Below are 13,986 nucleotides of genomic sequence, written 5' to 3' on the forward strand. Positions count from 1 at the left end.
GCTTGACGCAATTCAACGGTGAATATATTTCTAATATTAGATATTATACTGCACCTCGTAGATACAATTTTTTCACCAGGAAGTTCATTCATAGATTGGGATCTTAAAACAAATGAAGCGCCCTGATCAGAAGATCTAGAGTTATCGTAGGCATAATCACTATATATCGCAAGCAACATCCCCAGTCACTATCTTGACCCTTGAAGGAAAGAATAGCTAAGCCGTTTAAGCCCTCGCAGCCTCCAGTTCAGAGATCTCATACTAAAAGAAATGCAGTAAATATGGCTGGAATGAAGCTGGAATTTATGATTAGCTAATGAAGATAACAGTATAAACAATTTAAGATAGAATCGCAATCAAATAGAGTTCAAGGTGATGGTTGTCTATAGCAAATAGCAGAAAAAGTTTGGAAATAATTGGTTCCATAAAATATTAAAATCTTTGTACGTAAAATAAAGGGTAAAGGAACATAGTGTACATACTTTTCAGAAACAAGACATTATAATTTTATACTATGCACACCAGAATGGGCATTGGGTAGTGGGTACCTTTCATTGTAATAAATTGTACAGATGTAGATTGCACTGACACAGTTTAGGTAATGCAGATCGTCTTTCTTCAAGTTACATCTTGATAATGGCAGGATTTATGATTTGAATGGCTGCTTTGTAATTAAAATCGTGTGAGTGGTGAGTGTGGTGAGAGTGTGGTGAGAGTTTGTGTGGAACTATTGTTAGCATGGTTACCATGGCTACGTCATCCTAGTCACAATTTGCTGCGTTCTACTTACATTACTGAGCAGCACTTTTTCTTTCCTCCACGACCTTCCTTGGATGGAAAAATGAAATCAGTAAAAATATTCAAAATTTACCATCAAAACCCAACTCGATCATGGCAGCGTTAAAGACTTTTAAAACGAGAAGATTTTTGATCTATATACCAATACCCAGGCTCCAGGGTGCAATTCTAACTAGGGCCCTTAACCTAAAACCCAATAGGGCCCTTAACCTAAAACCTACCGAGAAGGAGTCATGAGCAGAGTCGAAGTCGGGTAGAGAGGAAGGACGCCGACTCTGCAGCATCGGCTGAGGTAGCAAGTCCGAGGTAACGAGTGAGAATCTCTTGCCCATGTCGTTGACCTGCTTATGTAACGCATCAACATGTATCCCATGCAGAGCTATCTTGTATGTCCCTGAAAGAGAGGTGGAATGAAGTGGAATGTGAAAGAGAGAGAGAGAGTTCCAGGTTTTATCTCAAATTATAGCGCACTGATATTTGGTGACAATTACAGGTAACCAATGACCAGTCTTAGCTGAAATCATTAATTCAAAGTCATCTTACTATTTATATATTATATATATAATAACAGGTCATGGGATTCACATTTTTGTTAACAATAAAATATTAATCTAAAGTATAAGCATGGTTTACCATGAACAGGGTCTTTGGGCTCAGCTTTACTTCTGACCCGTTCCATCGCCTTGGAGATCAGATCCTCTGGGATACCAACATCCATCAGCTTATCTCTAACCTCTCCCGCATACCTGTTCGGTGTTAGCTAAAACATACGCATTGTAGGTCTCTAACCTCTCCCGCATACCTGTTAGGTGTTAGCTAAAACATACGCATTGTAGGTCTCTAACCTCTCCCGCATACCTGTTAGGTGTTAGCTAAAATATACGCATTGTAGGTCTCTAACCTCTCCCGCATACCTGTTAGGTGTTAGCTAAAACATACGCATTGTAGGTCTCTAACCTCTCCCGCATACCTGTTAGGTGTTAGCTAAAACATACGCATTGTAGGTCTCTAACCTCTCCCGCATACCTGTTCGGTGTTAGCTAAAACATACGCATTGTAGGTCTCTAACCTCTCCCGCATACCTGTTAGGTGTTAGCTAAAACATACGCATTGTAGGTCTCTAACTTCTCCCGCATACCTGTTCGGTGTTAGCTAAAACATATGCATTGTAGGTCTCTAACCTCTCCCGCATACCTGTTAGGTGTTAGCTAAAACATACGCATTGTAGGTCTCTAACCTCTCCCGCATACCAGTTAGGTGTTAGCTGAAACATACGCATTGTAGGTCTCTAACCTCTCCCGCATACCTGTTCGGTGTTAGCTAAAACATACGCATTGTAGGTCTCTAACCTCTCCCGCATACCTGTTCGGTGTTAGCTAAAACATACGCATTGTAGGTCTCTAACTTCTCCCGCATACCTGTTCGGTGTTAGCTAAAACATATGCATTGTAGGTCTCTAACCTCTCCCGCATACCTGTTCGGTGTTAGCTAAAACATACGCATTGTAGGTCTCTAACCTCTCCCGCATACCTGTTCGGTGTTAGCTAAAACATACGCATTGTAGGTCTCTAACCTCTCCCGCATACCTGTTAGGTGTTAGCTAAAACATACGCATTGTAGGTCTCTAACCTCTCCCGCATACCTGTTAGGTGTTAGCTAAAACATACGCATTGTAGGTCTCTAACCTCTCCCGCATACCTGTTCGGTGTTAGCTAAAACATACGCATTGTAGGTCTCTAACCTCTCCCGCATACCTGTTAGGTGTTAGCTAAAACATACGCATTGTAGGTCTCTAACTTCTCCCGCATACCTGTTCGGTGTTAGCTAAAACATATGCATTGTAGGTCTCTAACCTCTCCCGCATACCTGTTAGGTGTTAGCTAAAACATACGCATTGTAGGTCTCTAACCTCTCCCGCATACCAGTTAGGTGTTAGCTGAAACATACGCATTGTAGGTCTCTAACCTCTCCCGCATACCTGTTCGGTGTTAGCTAAAACATACGCATTGTAGGTCTCTAACCTCTCCCGCATACCTGTTCGGTGTTAGCTAAAACATACGCATTGTAGGTCTCTAACTTCTCCCGCATACCTGTTCGGTGTTAGCTAAAACATATGCATTGTAGGTCTCTAACCTCTCCCGCATACCTGTTCGGTGTTAGCTAAAACATACGCATTGTAGGTCTCTAACCTCTCCCGCATACCTGTTCGGTGTTAGCTAAAACATACGCATTGTAGGTCTCTAACCTCTCCCGCATACCTGTTCGGTGTTAGCTAAAACATATGCATTGTAGGTGTCTAACCTCTCCCGCATACCTGTTAGGTGTTAGCTAAAACATACGCATTGTAGGTCTCTAACCTCTCCCGCATACCTGTTCGGTGTTAGCTAAAACATATGCATTGTAGGTCTCTAACCTCTCCCGCATACCTGTTCGGTGTTAGCTAAAACATACGCATTGTAGGTCTCTAACCTCTCCCGCATACCTGTTCGGTGTTAGCTAAAACATACGCATTGTAGGTCTCTAACCTCTCCCGCATACCTGTTCGGTGTTAGCTAAAACATACGCATTGTAGGTCTCTAACCTCTCCTGCATACCTGTTCGGTGTTAGCTAAAACATACGCATTGTAGGTCTCTAACCTCTCCTGCATACCTGTTCGGTGTTAGCTAAAACATACGCATTGTAGGTCTCTAACCTCTCCCGCATACCTGTTCGGTGTTAGCTAAAACATACGCATTGTAGGTCTCTAACCTCTCCCGCATACCTGTTCGGTGTTAGCTAAAACATACGCATTGTAGGTCTCTAACCTCTCCCGCATACCTGTTCGGTGTTAGCTAAAACATACGCATTGTAGGTCTCTAACCTCTCCTGCATACCTGTTCGGTGTTAGCTAAAACATACGCATTGTAGGTCTCTAACCTCTCCCGCATACCTGTTCGGTGTTAGCTAAAACATACGCATTGTAGGTCTCTAACCTCTCCCGAGTCCCGCATACCTGTTAGGTGTTAGCTAAAACATACGCATTGTAGGTCTCTAACCTCTCCCGCATGATACCTGTTCGGTGTTAGCTAAAACATACGCATTGTAGGTCTCTAACTTCTCCCGCATGATACCTGTTCGGTGTTAGCTAAAACATACGCATTGTAGGTCGTCTTTTAAATCTCGGATATTATACTATACAAACACTTATGATCAATGTGATTTGTTATAGTCGTCCAAGCTGAATCATCCCTGGAAGCTGATGTAAATTTACGAAATTCGGCTATAAATTGAAAATTTTTAAAATCGTCTAGTCTATCTGGTCAACTCGTTACGTGGTAAGTTATATTTGGTGTTTATCATAAACCAATAATTACTCGAGCTAAGTCGTGATGTACGTACAATGTGGGATCGGGACTGAAATCGGTGCTGTTTTCTGCTCCTGCTAACCAGGGATGTCCCCGTATTTCTTTCAATGTCAACCTATCTTTTGTGTCACCTGGAAAATGGCAACACTGTAATAATTTCAGGACCCGATATGTCGATTAAATTAAGCTGCTTTTGGTTTGATTTGTGGAATCTGATAAGCCACAAGACTAACAGTAATCATTGATAGACAATTTAATTTAGGAATCAAAGTAAGTTTACACCGTAAGGCGGTCCATTGTCGTCCACAGAAGGTTAAATTGCATGAAATAATGAAAGGGGTGCAAACAGAGATAAGGAGACCAACGAACTTCTTTCTTTTTTACAAGAAAGGCGAAGGTGCAGACTGCAGAGGAAATATCGGGAATATAATATTTAATCCTTATAGTATAATTAATGTTGGTTATAATTCACATATCATACCGACAATAATCTTTTGTACTAGATCTTTGAGATTATCGCTAAAATTCTCCGGGATGACATAATCAACCTGCAGGATTTTGTCTGTCATTTCTTGCTTAGTAGGTGCCCTAAAAGGCATATCACCAGCACCCAGCTCATAGAGTATACATCCTGGGGAGTAGAACTAGAATCACTTATCAAGAGACTTTAATAGTTTATTAATGTAACTCAAGCAGGATCCATTAATCATGGATATCATTCAGATGGATGAGATGGTTTATAGCGATATTTTGTCTTATAAAGATCATGAAATGGTTTCAGAATTTTGTCAGAAGTATGATCACTATAAATCGTAATTGGATCCTGTCTCCTTACTTGATAGATCTAGTCTTCCCTTTACTAGTACTACAGATTTAAGATAAACAAACCTAATGCCCAAACGTCCATGGGAGCAGCCAAGTAGGGAATCTTCTTGAAGATCTCTGGAGGGCAGTAGGCGGGCGACCCACAATGTTGAGTTATTAAACCTCGTTCACAAGTGCTTATTCCGAAATCAGCAACTCTTATCGTCTTATCTTTATCCATAAGAATGTTTTCAGTCTTCAAATCTCGGTGAAATACCCCACACCTATGCTGAAAATACAAATAGTGCATTAGATTTGAGAATTATCAACAAAAGAGAAGTAATTTTAAGCTAATAAAACCGTAGTAGGGATTAGCCGGACGGCGGACTATGATAGAATATCTCAACTTAAATATCTATGCGATATGTATCCGTAATCCAATATGCTTCCGGTTGGTGCGTTATGCTTCCGATAGGTGCGGTAAGCTGTACGGGTCCGTGGAGTGTCGGAAAAGCGCGCGCAATCGCTGTCACGGTAAATGTGAAAAGTTGTGCTTTATTCAAAAACTTTAAATTTAAAATTCGCGCGCAAAAGATTTTTGTCACAGTTTGTCACAGATTGTGAAAAAAAACTGATTTGGTTTCTAATTCTGTTGAATTTTGCTAATATTGGAGTCAGAGAAGGAAACACGTGCAGATTTGACGAAGTTAAGCAAATATTTACAAACTGCGAGTAGACTAATTAATATCATATTTCAAAGCATCAACTCTACAAAATATGATCGGCACAGATTTGCTTGTAATTCTGACGTTACGTAACGAATCGGCTAGATCGTTCGATTCAGAAAATTCTCATTCTGAAGAAATGGAAGATACAGAAGATTCGACCCTCTTGATCATTGCGGATCTTTATTATGATATTGGAAGTGCTCTCCTAGGCCTGGTTGACTCCTATGTGAAGGCCATGAGAGTAGACAGCCGTCTGGCTTGTACCCGACTTTAACTAACGATCAATTAAATTCAAGAAATGGACATTGTGAATAACCGAACTTTCAAATAGTTCGAAATGCTGATCAATAGGAAACTAAAGACAGTTCTCACCCAAAGTATGGCACATAGGACATCAGAATATGGAGTACAGACGGACATTTGAAATGGGAGAAGAGGATGTAGCACTCATCCTGTTGTGGCGTCTTTAATTTTCCAATTTGATACCTAACCTTGCTGTCTTTGATTTTTGTTCATTTGAAGGCTCTGTCTTTTAAACAAACTGAGTGTATCGAGAAAATATCTAGAAATAATGTAGAAACTACCTACTCACCATGTGATATCTAGAAATAATGTAGAAACTACCTACTCACCATGTGATATCTAGAAATAATGTAGAAACTACCTACTCACCATGTGATATCTAGAAATAATGTAGAAACTACCTACTCACCATGTGATATCTAGAAATAATGTAGAAACTACCTACTCACCATGTGATATCTAGAAATAATGTAGAAACTACCTACTCACCATGTGATATCTAGAAATAATGTAGAAACTACCTACTCACCATGTGATATCTAGAAATAATGTAGAAACTACCTACTCACCATGTGATATCTATAAATAATGTAGAAACTACCTACTCACCATGTGATATCTATAAATAATGTAGAAACTACCTACTCACCATGTGATATCTATAAATAATGTAGAAACTACCTACTCACCATGTGGTATCTAGAAATAATGTAGAAACTACCTACTCACCATGTGATATCTAGAAATAATGTAGAAACTACTACTCACCATGTGAAAATATCTAGAAATAATGTAGAAACTACCTACTCACCATGTGATATCTAGAAATAATGTAGAAACTACCTACTCACCATGTGATATCTAGAAATAATGTAGAAACTACCTACTCACCATGTGATATCTAGAAATAATGTAGAAACTACCTACTCACCATGTGATATCTAGAAATAATGTAGAAACTACCTACTCACCATGTGATATCTAGAAATAATGTAGAAACTACCTACTCACCATGTGATATCTAGAAATAATGTAGAAACTACCTACTCACCATGTGATATCTAGAAATAATGTAGAAACTACCTACTCACCATGTGATATCTAGAAATAATGTAGAAACTACCTACTCACCATGTGATATCTAGAAATAATGTAGAAAGTACCTACTCACCATGTGATATCTAGAAATAATGTAGAAACTACCTTCTCACCATGTGATATCTAGAAATAATGTAGAAACTACCTACTCACCATGTGATATCTAGAAATAATGTAGAAACTACCTACTCACCATGTGATATCTAGAAATAATGTAGAAACTACTACTCACCATGTGAAAATATCTAGAAATAATGTAGAAACTACCTACTCACCATGTGATATCTAGAAATAATGTAGAAACTACCTACTCACCATGTGATATCTAGAAATAATGTAGAAACTACTCAGTAGTCAGTACTCACCATGTGGTTCACAGCATCCAGTATTTGAATAAAGAAGAATCGGGCTGTATGCTCCGTGATTGTGCACACTCCACTTCGTGACTTACCCTTAACATAATCCTGTAGTGTCCCGCCTGAAGATGTTAGAAATGAATTCCCCACAAAAAATATTTCAAATCGGTTGTTTGAAGGATCTTTGTGATGGATTACGATGGAATGCCGGAATGGTTGTGGAAGCGAAAATAAAATCTGTGCTGTATTCCAGATGATATTCCAGATGTAGCAAAGAAAAGTTGAAACACTAAATGATCCAAAATGCAATTCCAGAAAAAGTGCCTATCCTTCTGCCTGAAAGGTCTTTCCAATTTTTATGAAGCCAGTCTTCAAGAAGTGTTAAGAATTGGTATGACAGAGTTAATGTTTCCAAATAAGAACCAATAATTGTGACTATATATTTGGGGAACAAGTAGTTTATAGGTCAGTATCCTGATTGCACCTGTCCGCTGAGGAACCATCCATACTACAATAATTGTCCTGGACAATATCAAACTAGACTAGCAACTATAATCATGGAGATAACCAGTGGTAACTAAGGGAACAACGTTTTTGTTTGTGATAACGGTATCAAATGTGCCGACTATTCCAAAGTCTTTGACCTGAAAGATGACTGCAGTGATAAAACTGATGAAATGCAATGTACAAATTACTTCCACTGTAAACGGCCAGGGTATAAAATTCCTCTGACACAAGCTGTTTTAACTGAATTTTCCTTGAATAAACATTTAGCAAGGTCACTGAGAATGGCACAAAACACGATTAAGGCACTAAAAGTTCTATTCCCAAAGAAAGCGTAAATAAACGGAAATCATCAGAATAGAAAAAGAGATTTTGGAAGATTTTTGAAGAGAAGCTTTAACACTGCCGTCTCCATGACCATGACCGAAATTTCGCGGTTTTGGCTGAAATTTTGACCAGTGACCAATCAGTGAGGTAGTTGAGAGTGACGCAAGTCGCCATCAAGGTACTGGAAGCAGTATATAATCCGGAGAAAACTTTGAGGGAATGAAATTATACATGAATGAATTAAAGTTTTGTCAAACAATGTTCCAAAACAAGACTCACCATCAACATATTCTAAAATGCAGTAGAATTTATCAAGCGTTTCTATAATTGCAAAGACTCACCATCAACATATTCTAAAATGCAGTAGAATTTATCAAGCGTTTCTATCTCCTCGTAGAGAGATGTTATATTAGGATGGTCCAGCTTCTCCATAGCACCAATTTCTTGCCTCATTATTTCCAGGGTTTTGCCACAACCATGTTTTCCTTTCTCAGTTATTTTAACAGCCACTTTTTCTGAAAATGTCGACATTAAATCTAAGAAAAAAACAATTTTATGTTGAACGAATTAAGAAAAAATGTATCCTGAGGAGTACTTTATCATTGTGGCTGTGCAGGTAAATTCTATTTTACAATTTTATTGTTTTAGCTAGTTCAGTATATTTTTACAACAAAAAAGATGTACCTTACCATTCATAAGGAGATGATTTCCAAGTTTGACTTCAGCGAAAGCACCTTTACCTAGAATCTGTCCAAGTGTATAATACCCTATTCTTCTACCAAGAGTAACCTGAGAGTATTTTCTTGTGAGGTGCACTATTTCAGCAAACCTATGTTAACTACAAGAAGAGTTAAAGATGCACTTATGATAACATTTGCTTTGTCAGAAATATTGATCCTCTTAATTACTTTTTCCTTATGCTCATTAATTGTTCTAGTGCATTCATAGCAGTACATTGATGATATTTTTAAAAAAAACCTCTTTGACAAAGTTTTCTGTGTCTTTAAGCTCATTGATCAGCTTTTGATATGGTGACGCCATGCTGTTTGCTACACTGATTTGATGGAAACGATAAACATGCTTGAAAATTATAACAATAACAATATTATATATTGTATCAATCTCAATCTATGAATACCAGGTGGTACTAAGGGCTTCTTTGCAATCACCTGCTGTCGATTAAGCCGCATTATCTGGATTTCTGTGATTGAGGGTTAAATGAGGAAGGACCCAGCAAAAAGATATAGAATCTTGTAATAATTTATGTCAAAAACAATTCTGTTATGATTTTATATTCTATCTATAATTCGTGAGTTCTTCAGAGAATTGATACACTTGTTATAACTTGGACTTGAATCCTAGGCTAAGGATAGAAATGGTTAATAATCATTATATTGCATAATATTACAATTCACAACATTCCTCCTTCATCTTTCAATACCTCGTGTTAGGATAAAAACAGCGCGCATAAAAGTACTGGACATAAATTACTTTATAAAATTTAAAACGTTCTGCGCGTTCCATAAAATCCTTCCTCTCTCTCTTCTGTCATTCAAATACGTGAACATTCAAAGCTTTTGATCCCGAAATAATCAATCAATTCTGGTTTAAAAATGCACGATACTTTAATTATACGAAACAAAATTATTAAAAAAAACAATGTCCTTCTCGGATTTCTTACTCCTTGTCAATATTCAGTTAACTGTACATATTGTGTAAAAAATTCACCGTATAAAATTCGTGTAATACTCAAAAACAATTGTGTGTAAAATCTTAACGTTTGATCTTAACGATATTTTTCATAAGATTGTTTAGGTTTTAGAGCTAATCGCTCTGACCTGCGAGTTTGGTTAGTTTCTTGTGCTTCACCTGAACTGGGGTTATTGTTAGTTAACTCTGGTTCGTTCGTTCTGAGAGGTGTGTTAGGTAAATCAACTTCAGTTAATTGTTCTGACGACACAACCGTACTAGAATTAGGTAAAGTAAAACATTCAGTCTCTGGAGAGTTGTCCTTTTCCGACGTCTCTGCTTGTTGTAGTACCTGAACTGATCTTTGCTTGATATGGTCTGCGTGTTTAATCACGTTTCTTCCGTCAAACATAACTTCGTACATGTTAGAGTTCCCGATTCTTCGTTGAATTTCTCCTTGACTCCAAGTGTCTTTGTTCTGTGGTTGCACATATACTTTCTGCTTGTCTTCAAACTGGCGGTTTCTGATTCTGCTGGCATTCAGTATTTCCTGTTCTTTATCCACGTTCAATCTTTCAGACGTTTCACGATCTGCTGGAAATACGTGATTCAACCTTGTTCTTACATAGAGTTTCTTAAATAGCGCTTCAGACGGTGGTATCCCAGTAACGCTGTGCGGAGTGATTCTGTAGTTAACTAAGAAATTTGCTAGATTCTTGTCGACATCTTTACAATTTTCATACATCTTTTTCATCGCGTCTTTGAATGTTCCTACAAATCTCTCACAGCATCCATTACTTTTTGGGTGATACGTTCCTGTCTTTAAGTGGTGTATGTTGTTCCTCTGCAAGAAATCTTCGAATTCCTGTGAAGTAAAGTTTGTTCCGTTGTCACTCACTATAACAAACGGTAGTCCGAATCTACTGAAAATGGTTCTCAAAGCTCTGATCGTTGCTGATGATGTGGTGTTATTGTTCATCTTTACCACTTCAGGCCAACGTGAATGAGCGTCATAAACTACTAACCACATGCTGTTGAGAAATGGTCCAGCGTAATCAATGTGGACTCTTTGCCAAGGCATTGATGGTCTGGTCCATGGGTGTTCAATCAAACTTGGTAAACTCTTCCCATGTTTCCCACATGTTGTGCACGTGTTAGCTATTTGCTCGATCTCTGAGTTTATTAACGGCCAATATACGTATGATCGTGCTAATGTTTTCATTCTGCTGATACCTAGGTGTGTTGCGTGTAACATCTCCAATACGGTAGTCCTTAACTTAACTGGAATAATAACTCTGCAACCCCATGTCAAACATCCGTTTTCTATTGAAATGTCATTTTTCCGATTCCAATAAGCGGTCATTTCATCTGTGAAATTTGTTTCTCTATCTGACCATCCATTCTTCACGTAGTGTAGAACTTTCGATAAGACAGGGTCCTTCCTGGTATGTGATTCGATGTTTTTAGCCGTTAATCCTGTATTTTCTATATCCACACTCTGTACCCAATCGTTTTCTGTTTCCTTTTCATCTTCTGGGGTGTGTGGTCTTGGTAGTCTCGATAACATGTCTGCGTTCCCATGGGCTTTGGTTGATCTGTAGCAGATATCATAGTCGTAATCCATGAGAAATAATGACCATCTGGTTAATCTTGCTGCGGTCATGACTGACAGTTGCTTGTTTTTGCTGAAGATGTGTACTAGTGGCTGGTTGTCGGTTATCAGTTTAAACTTCCTTCCATACAGGTACAAATGGAAACGTTTAACAGCCCACACAATCGCTGCTGCTTCACGGTCGATTTGTGCGTAGTTCTTTTCCGCTGCAGTTAAAGTCCTTGAAATATACTCGATTGGACGTTCTGATCCATCGGGCATTGTATGTGACAGTACTGCACCCAATCCGGTCGGAGAGGCGTCGGTGTCAAGTTTCAGCGGTTTCTTAGGATCGTACAAAGTCAGCACTACATCCGAGCTAAGTAGTTTCTTCAAATTCTTCCAAGCTTCTTGTTGTCTCTTTGTCCACTTCCATTCTACTCCTTTCTTTCTGAGTTCATCTAATGGAGCAACAATCTGTGACATGTTTGGTAGATACCTCCTGTAGTAGTTCACTCCTGACAAGAATGATACTAATTCTTCTACTGATCGTGGTGCTCTCATGTTTAGCATATCTTCCACTTTCGACTTAACGGGTCTGATCCCGTCTTTGTTTACCTCATGTCCTAGGTAAATCACAGAGTCTTTCAAGAATTCTGACTTTTCCATCTTGCATCTGTATCCTTGGTTTTCCAATCGGCCAATAACTTCGTTGAGTATTCTCAGGTGTTCCTCTCTGTCCTTTCCGGAAACGAGGATGTCGTCCACTCTGCAACAACACATTGGTATCCCTGCCAATGTCTGATCTATGGTCTCTTGAAAAATGGCTGCTGCTGGAGAAATACCGTAGGGTAAACGATTCCACAATAACTGTCCTAAATGGGTGTTAATCGTTGTCAGTATTCTGTCTTCTTTCCTGATTGGGATGTTATTGTATGCAGCTCTAACGTCTAGTTTTGTAAACTGCTGTCCTCCCGTTACTTTGTTCAGGCACTCTTCTATAGACGGCAGTGGGTACTGCTGTGCTGCCATAGCAGGATTCAAAGTAAGGTTATACGAGCCACATATACGAGTCTTTTCTCCTTTGAACACGGGGACTATAGGTGTTCCCCAAGGGCTTGCTCCCTCTACCTTGGTTAGTGTTCCCTCGTTCAACATTCTTGTCAGCTCTTTCCCTACTTGATCCTTTTTCGCGTACGGCAAAGGTCTCACACCCAACGATTTTGGTTGAGCATCTTCTTTCAGCACTAGTTTTGCCATTGCTCCTTTGATGAGCCCCAGTCCTTCTTCAAAAATAGGACTGATTTTCAGCTCGTCTAAACTTCTCAAAGGTTTCTGAACTTCTTTCTTCTGTGTGACTGTTCCCTCGTTCATGGTTCTTTGATCACCCCTCTCTGAGGGTCTTTGTTCACCCCTCTCTGAGGGTCTCTGACTAAGAGGTAAAAGGGACACACAGGACTGGACTTCGACAGGACTAACATGGACATTACTTAAAACATTCACAGACTTACTTACACATGGGGAAAAATCAAAACAAGAAGAAATAGCAATCTTTGATCTCTTCAGTGTTGTCTCCAACCAGTCATCTCCTAAAAATCTGGTTATCCAAGATTGTCCCATTAATGATGGACATTTTCCTTCCACAATGACTAAGTCTAGTTTTGGAATGATCTTTCCATTGAATTCTACGTCGACTTGTGCTTTCGCCATCACTGGTAGTCTCTCATTGTTCGCTGCTCTCAGTCTTTTTGCCGAAGGTATAAGAGGAAGTAAATCTAATCCTACCTTAGACAACACATTACAACTAACAATACTTACGCTTGATCCGGAGTCAAATTCCATGTTCAAATCTCGTCCATTTAGTTTCACTGGCACTAACAGTTTTTCTGAGGAAGTATGGTTACAATTGAATTCAACAATCTCTTGATTGTCAATCAATTCTATAGAAGAAGAGTCATCACAAGCATCTAAATTTGAATCATCATACTCAATAACTGTGTCAAATTCAGAATAATCATCAGAGGGTAATAACTTCGAATAATCAAATTTGTCAATTTCAATCAATTCGTTTTCACTTTCTCTCACTCTAAACATATCTACTGATTTCTCCTCAACACAAACAAAAGCTATCTCGACGTCGCTCTCGTCATTCTCATCGGTCTCGGAAGATTCTTCAACATGGTGAGATTTATCACCTTTTCTGTACTTATAGTTCTTCTTAGTACCCGTGCAGTTTCTAGCAATGTGGTACTTCTCTTTGCACTTCCTGCATACTGTTTTACAGTCCCTTGTGTTATGGCTGCGCAATGTACACTTTTCACAGTACATTTCTCCTCTTGGTTTTAAACTACTTTCTTTTCTGAACTGCTTTGATTTCCTATCCGAAACCTTATTCACAGTTCCAGAAGTTCCACTGTTTCTGACAGTAACACTATTTTTCGAC

At 38.9% G+C, this 13,986-nt stretch overlaps 1 protein-coding gene across 1 annotated transcript; it reads right to left on the reverse strand.

The window, feature by feature from the left end:
• Positions 1 to 283: 283 nt before the first annotated feature.
• On the reverse strand, positions 284 to 9,304 carry LOC134816846 (serine/threonine-protein kinase NIM1-like). The gene is made up of 10 exons (XM_063825842.1): positions 9,242 to 9,304; positions 8,953 to 9,052; positions 8,605 to 8,778; positions 7,442 to 7,554; positions 5,032 to 5,236; positions 4,625 to 4,774; positions 4,178 to 4,274; positions 1,432 to 1,544; positions 1,020 to 1,192; positions 284 to 828 (listed from the first exon to the last, which is right to left on the reverse strand). The coding sequence occupies exons 1-10, from the start codon at positions 9,302 to 9,304 to the stop codon at positions 787 to 789; spliced, it is 1,230 nt and encodes a 409-aa protein (XP_063681912.1). The 3' UTR covers positions 284 to 786.
• Positions 9,305 to 13,986: the final 4,682 nt, after the last annotated feature.

The sequence above is a fragment of the Bolinopsis microptera genome, chromosome 6, assembly GCF_026151205.1.
Source record: "Bolinopsis microptera isolate Bmic1 chromosome 6, MBARI_Bmic_1.0, whole genome shotgun sequence".
NCBI classification, from domain to species: Eukaryota; Metazoa; Ctenophora; class Tentaculata; order Lobata; family Bolinopsidae; genus Bolinopsis; species Bolinopsis microptera.

Excerpts from the sequence above, each read along its gene's own strand:
- LOC134816846 (XM_063825842.1), bottom strand. The coding sequence starts at position 9,304 with ATGGCGTCACCATATCAAAAGCTGATCAATGAGCTTAAAGACACAGAA. Across the intron at positions 9,053-9,241 it reads CAGAAAACTTTGTCAAAGAG|GTTACTCTTGGTAGAAGAAT; the intron begins GTTTTTTTTAAA and ends AAATACTCTCAG. Across the intron at positions 4,275-4,624 it reads AGTACAAAAGATTATTGTCG|GTGACACAAAAGATAGGTTG; the intron begins GTATGATATGTG and ends GCCATTTTCCAG.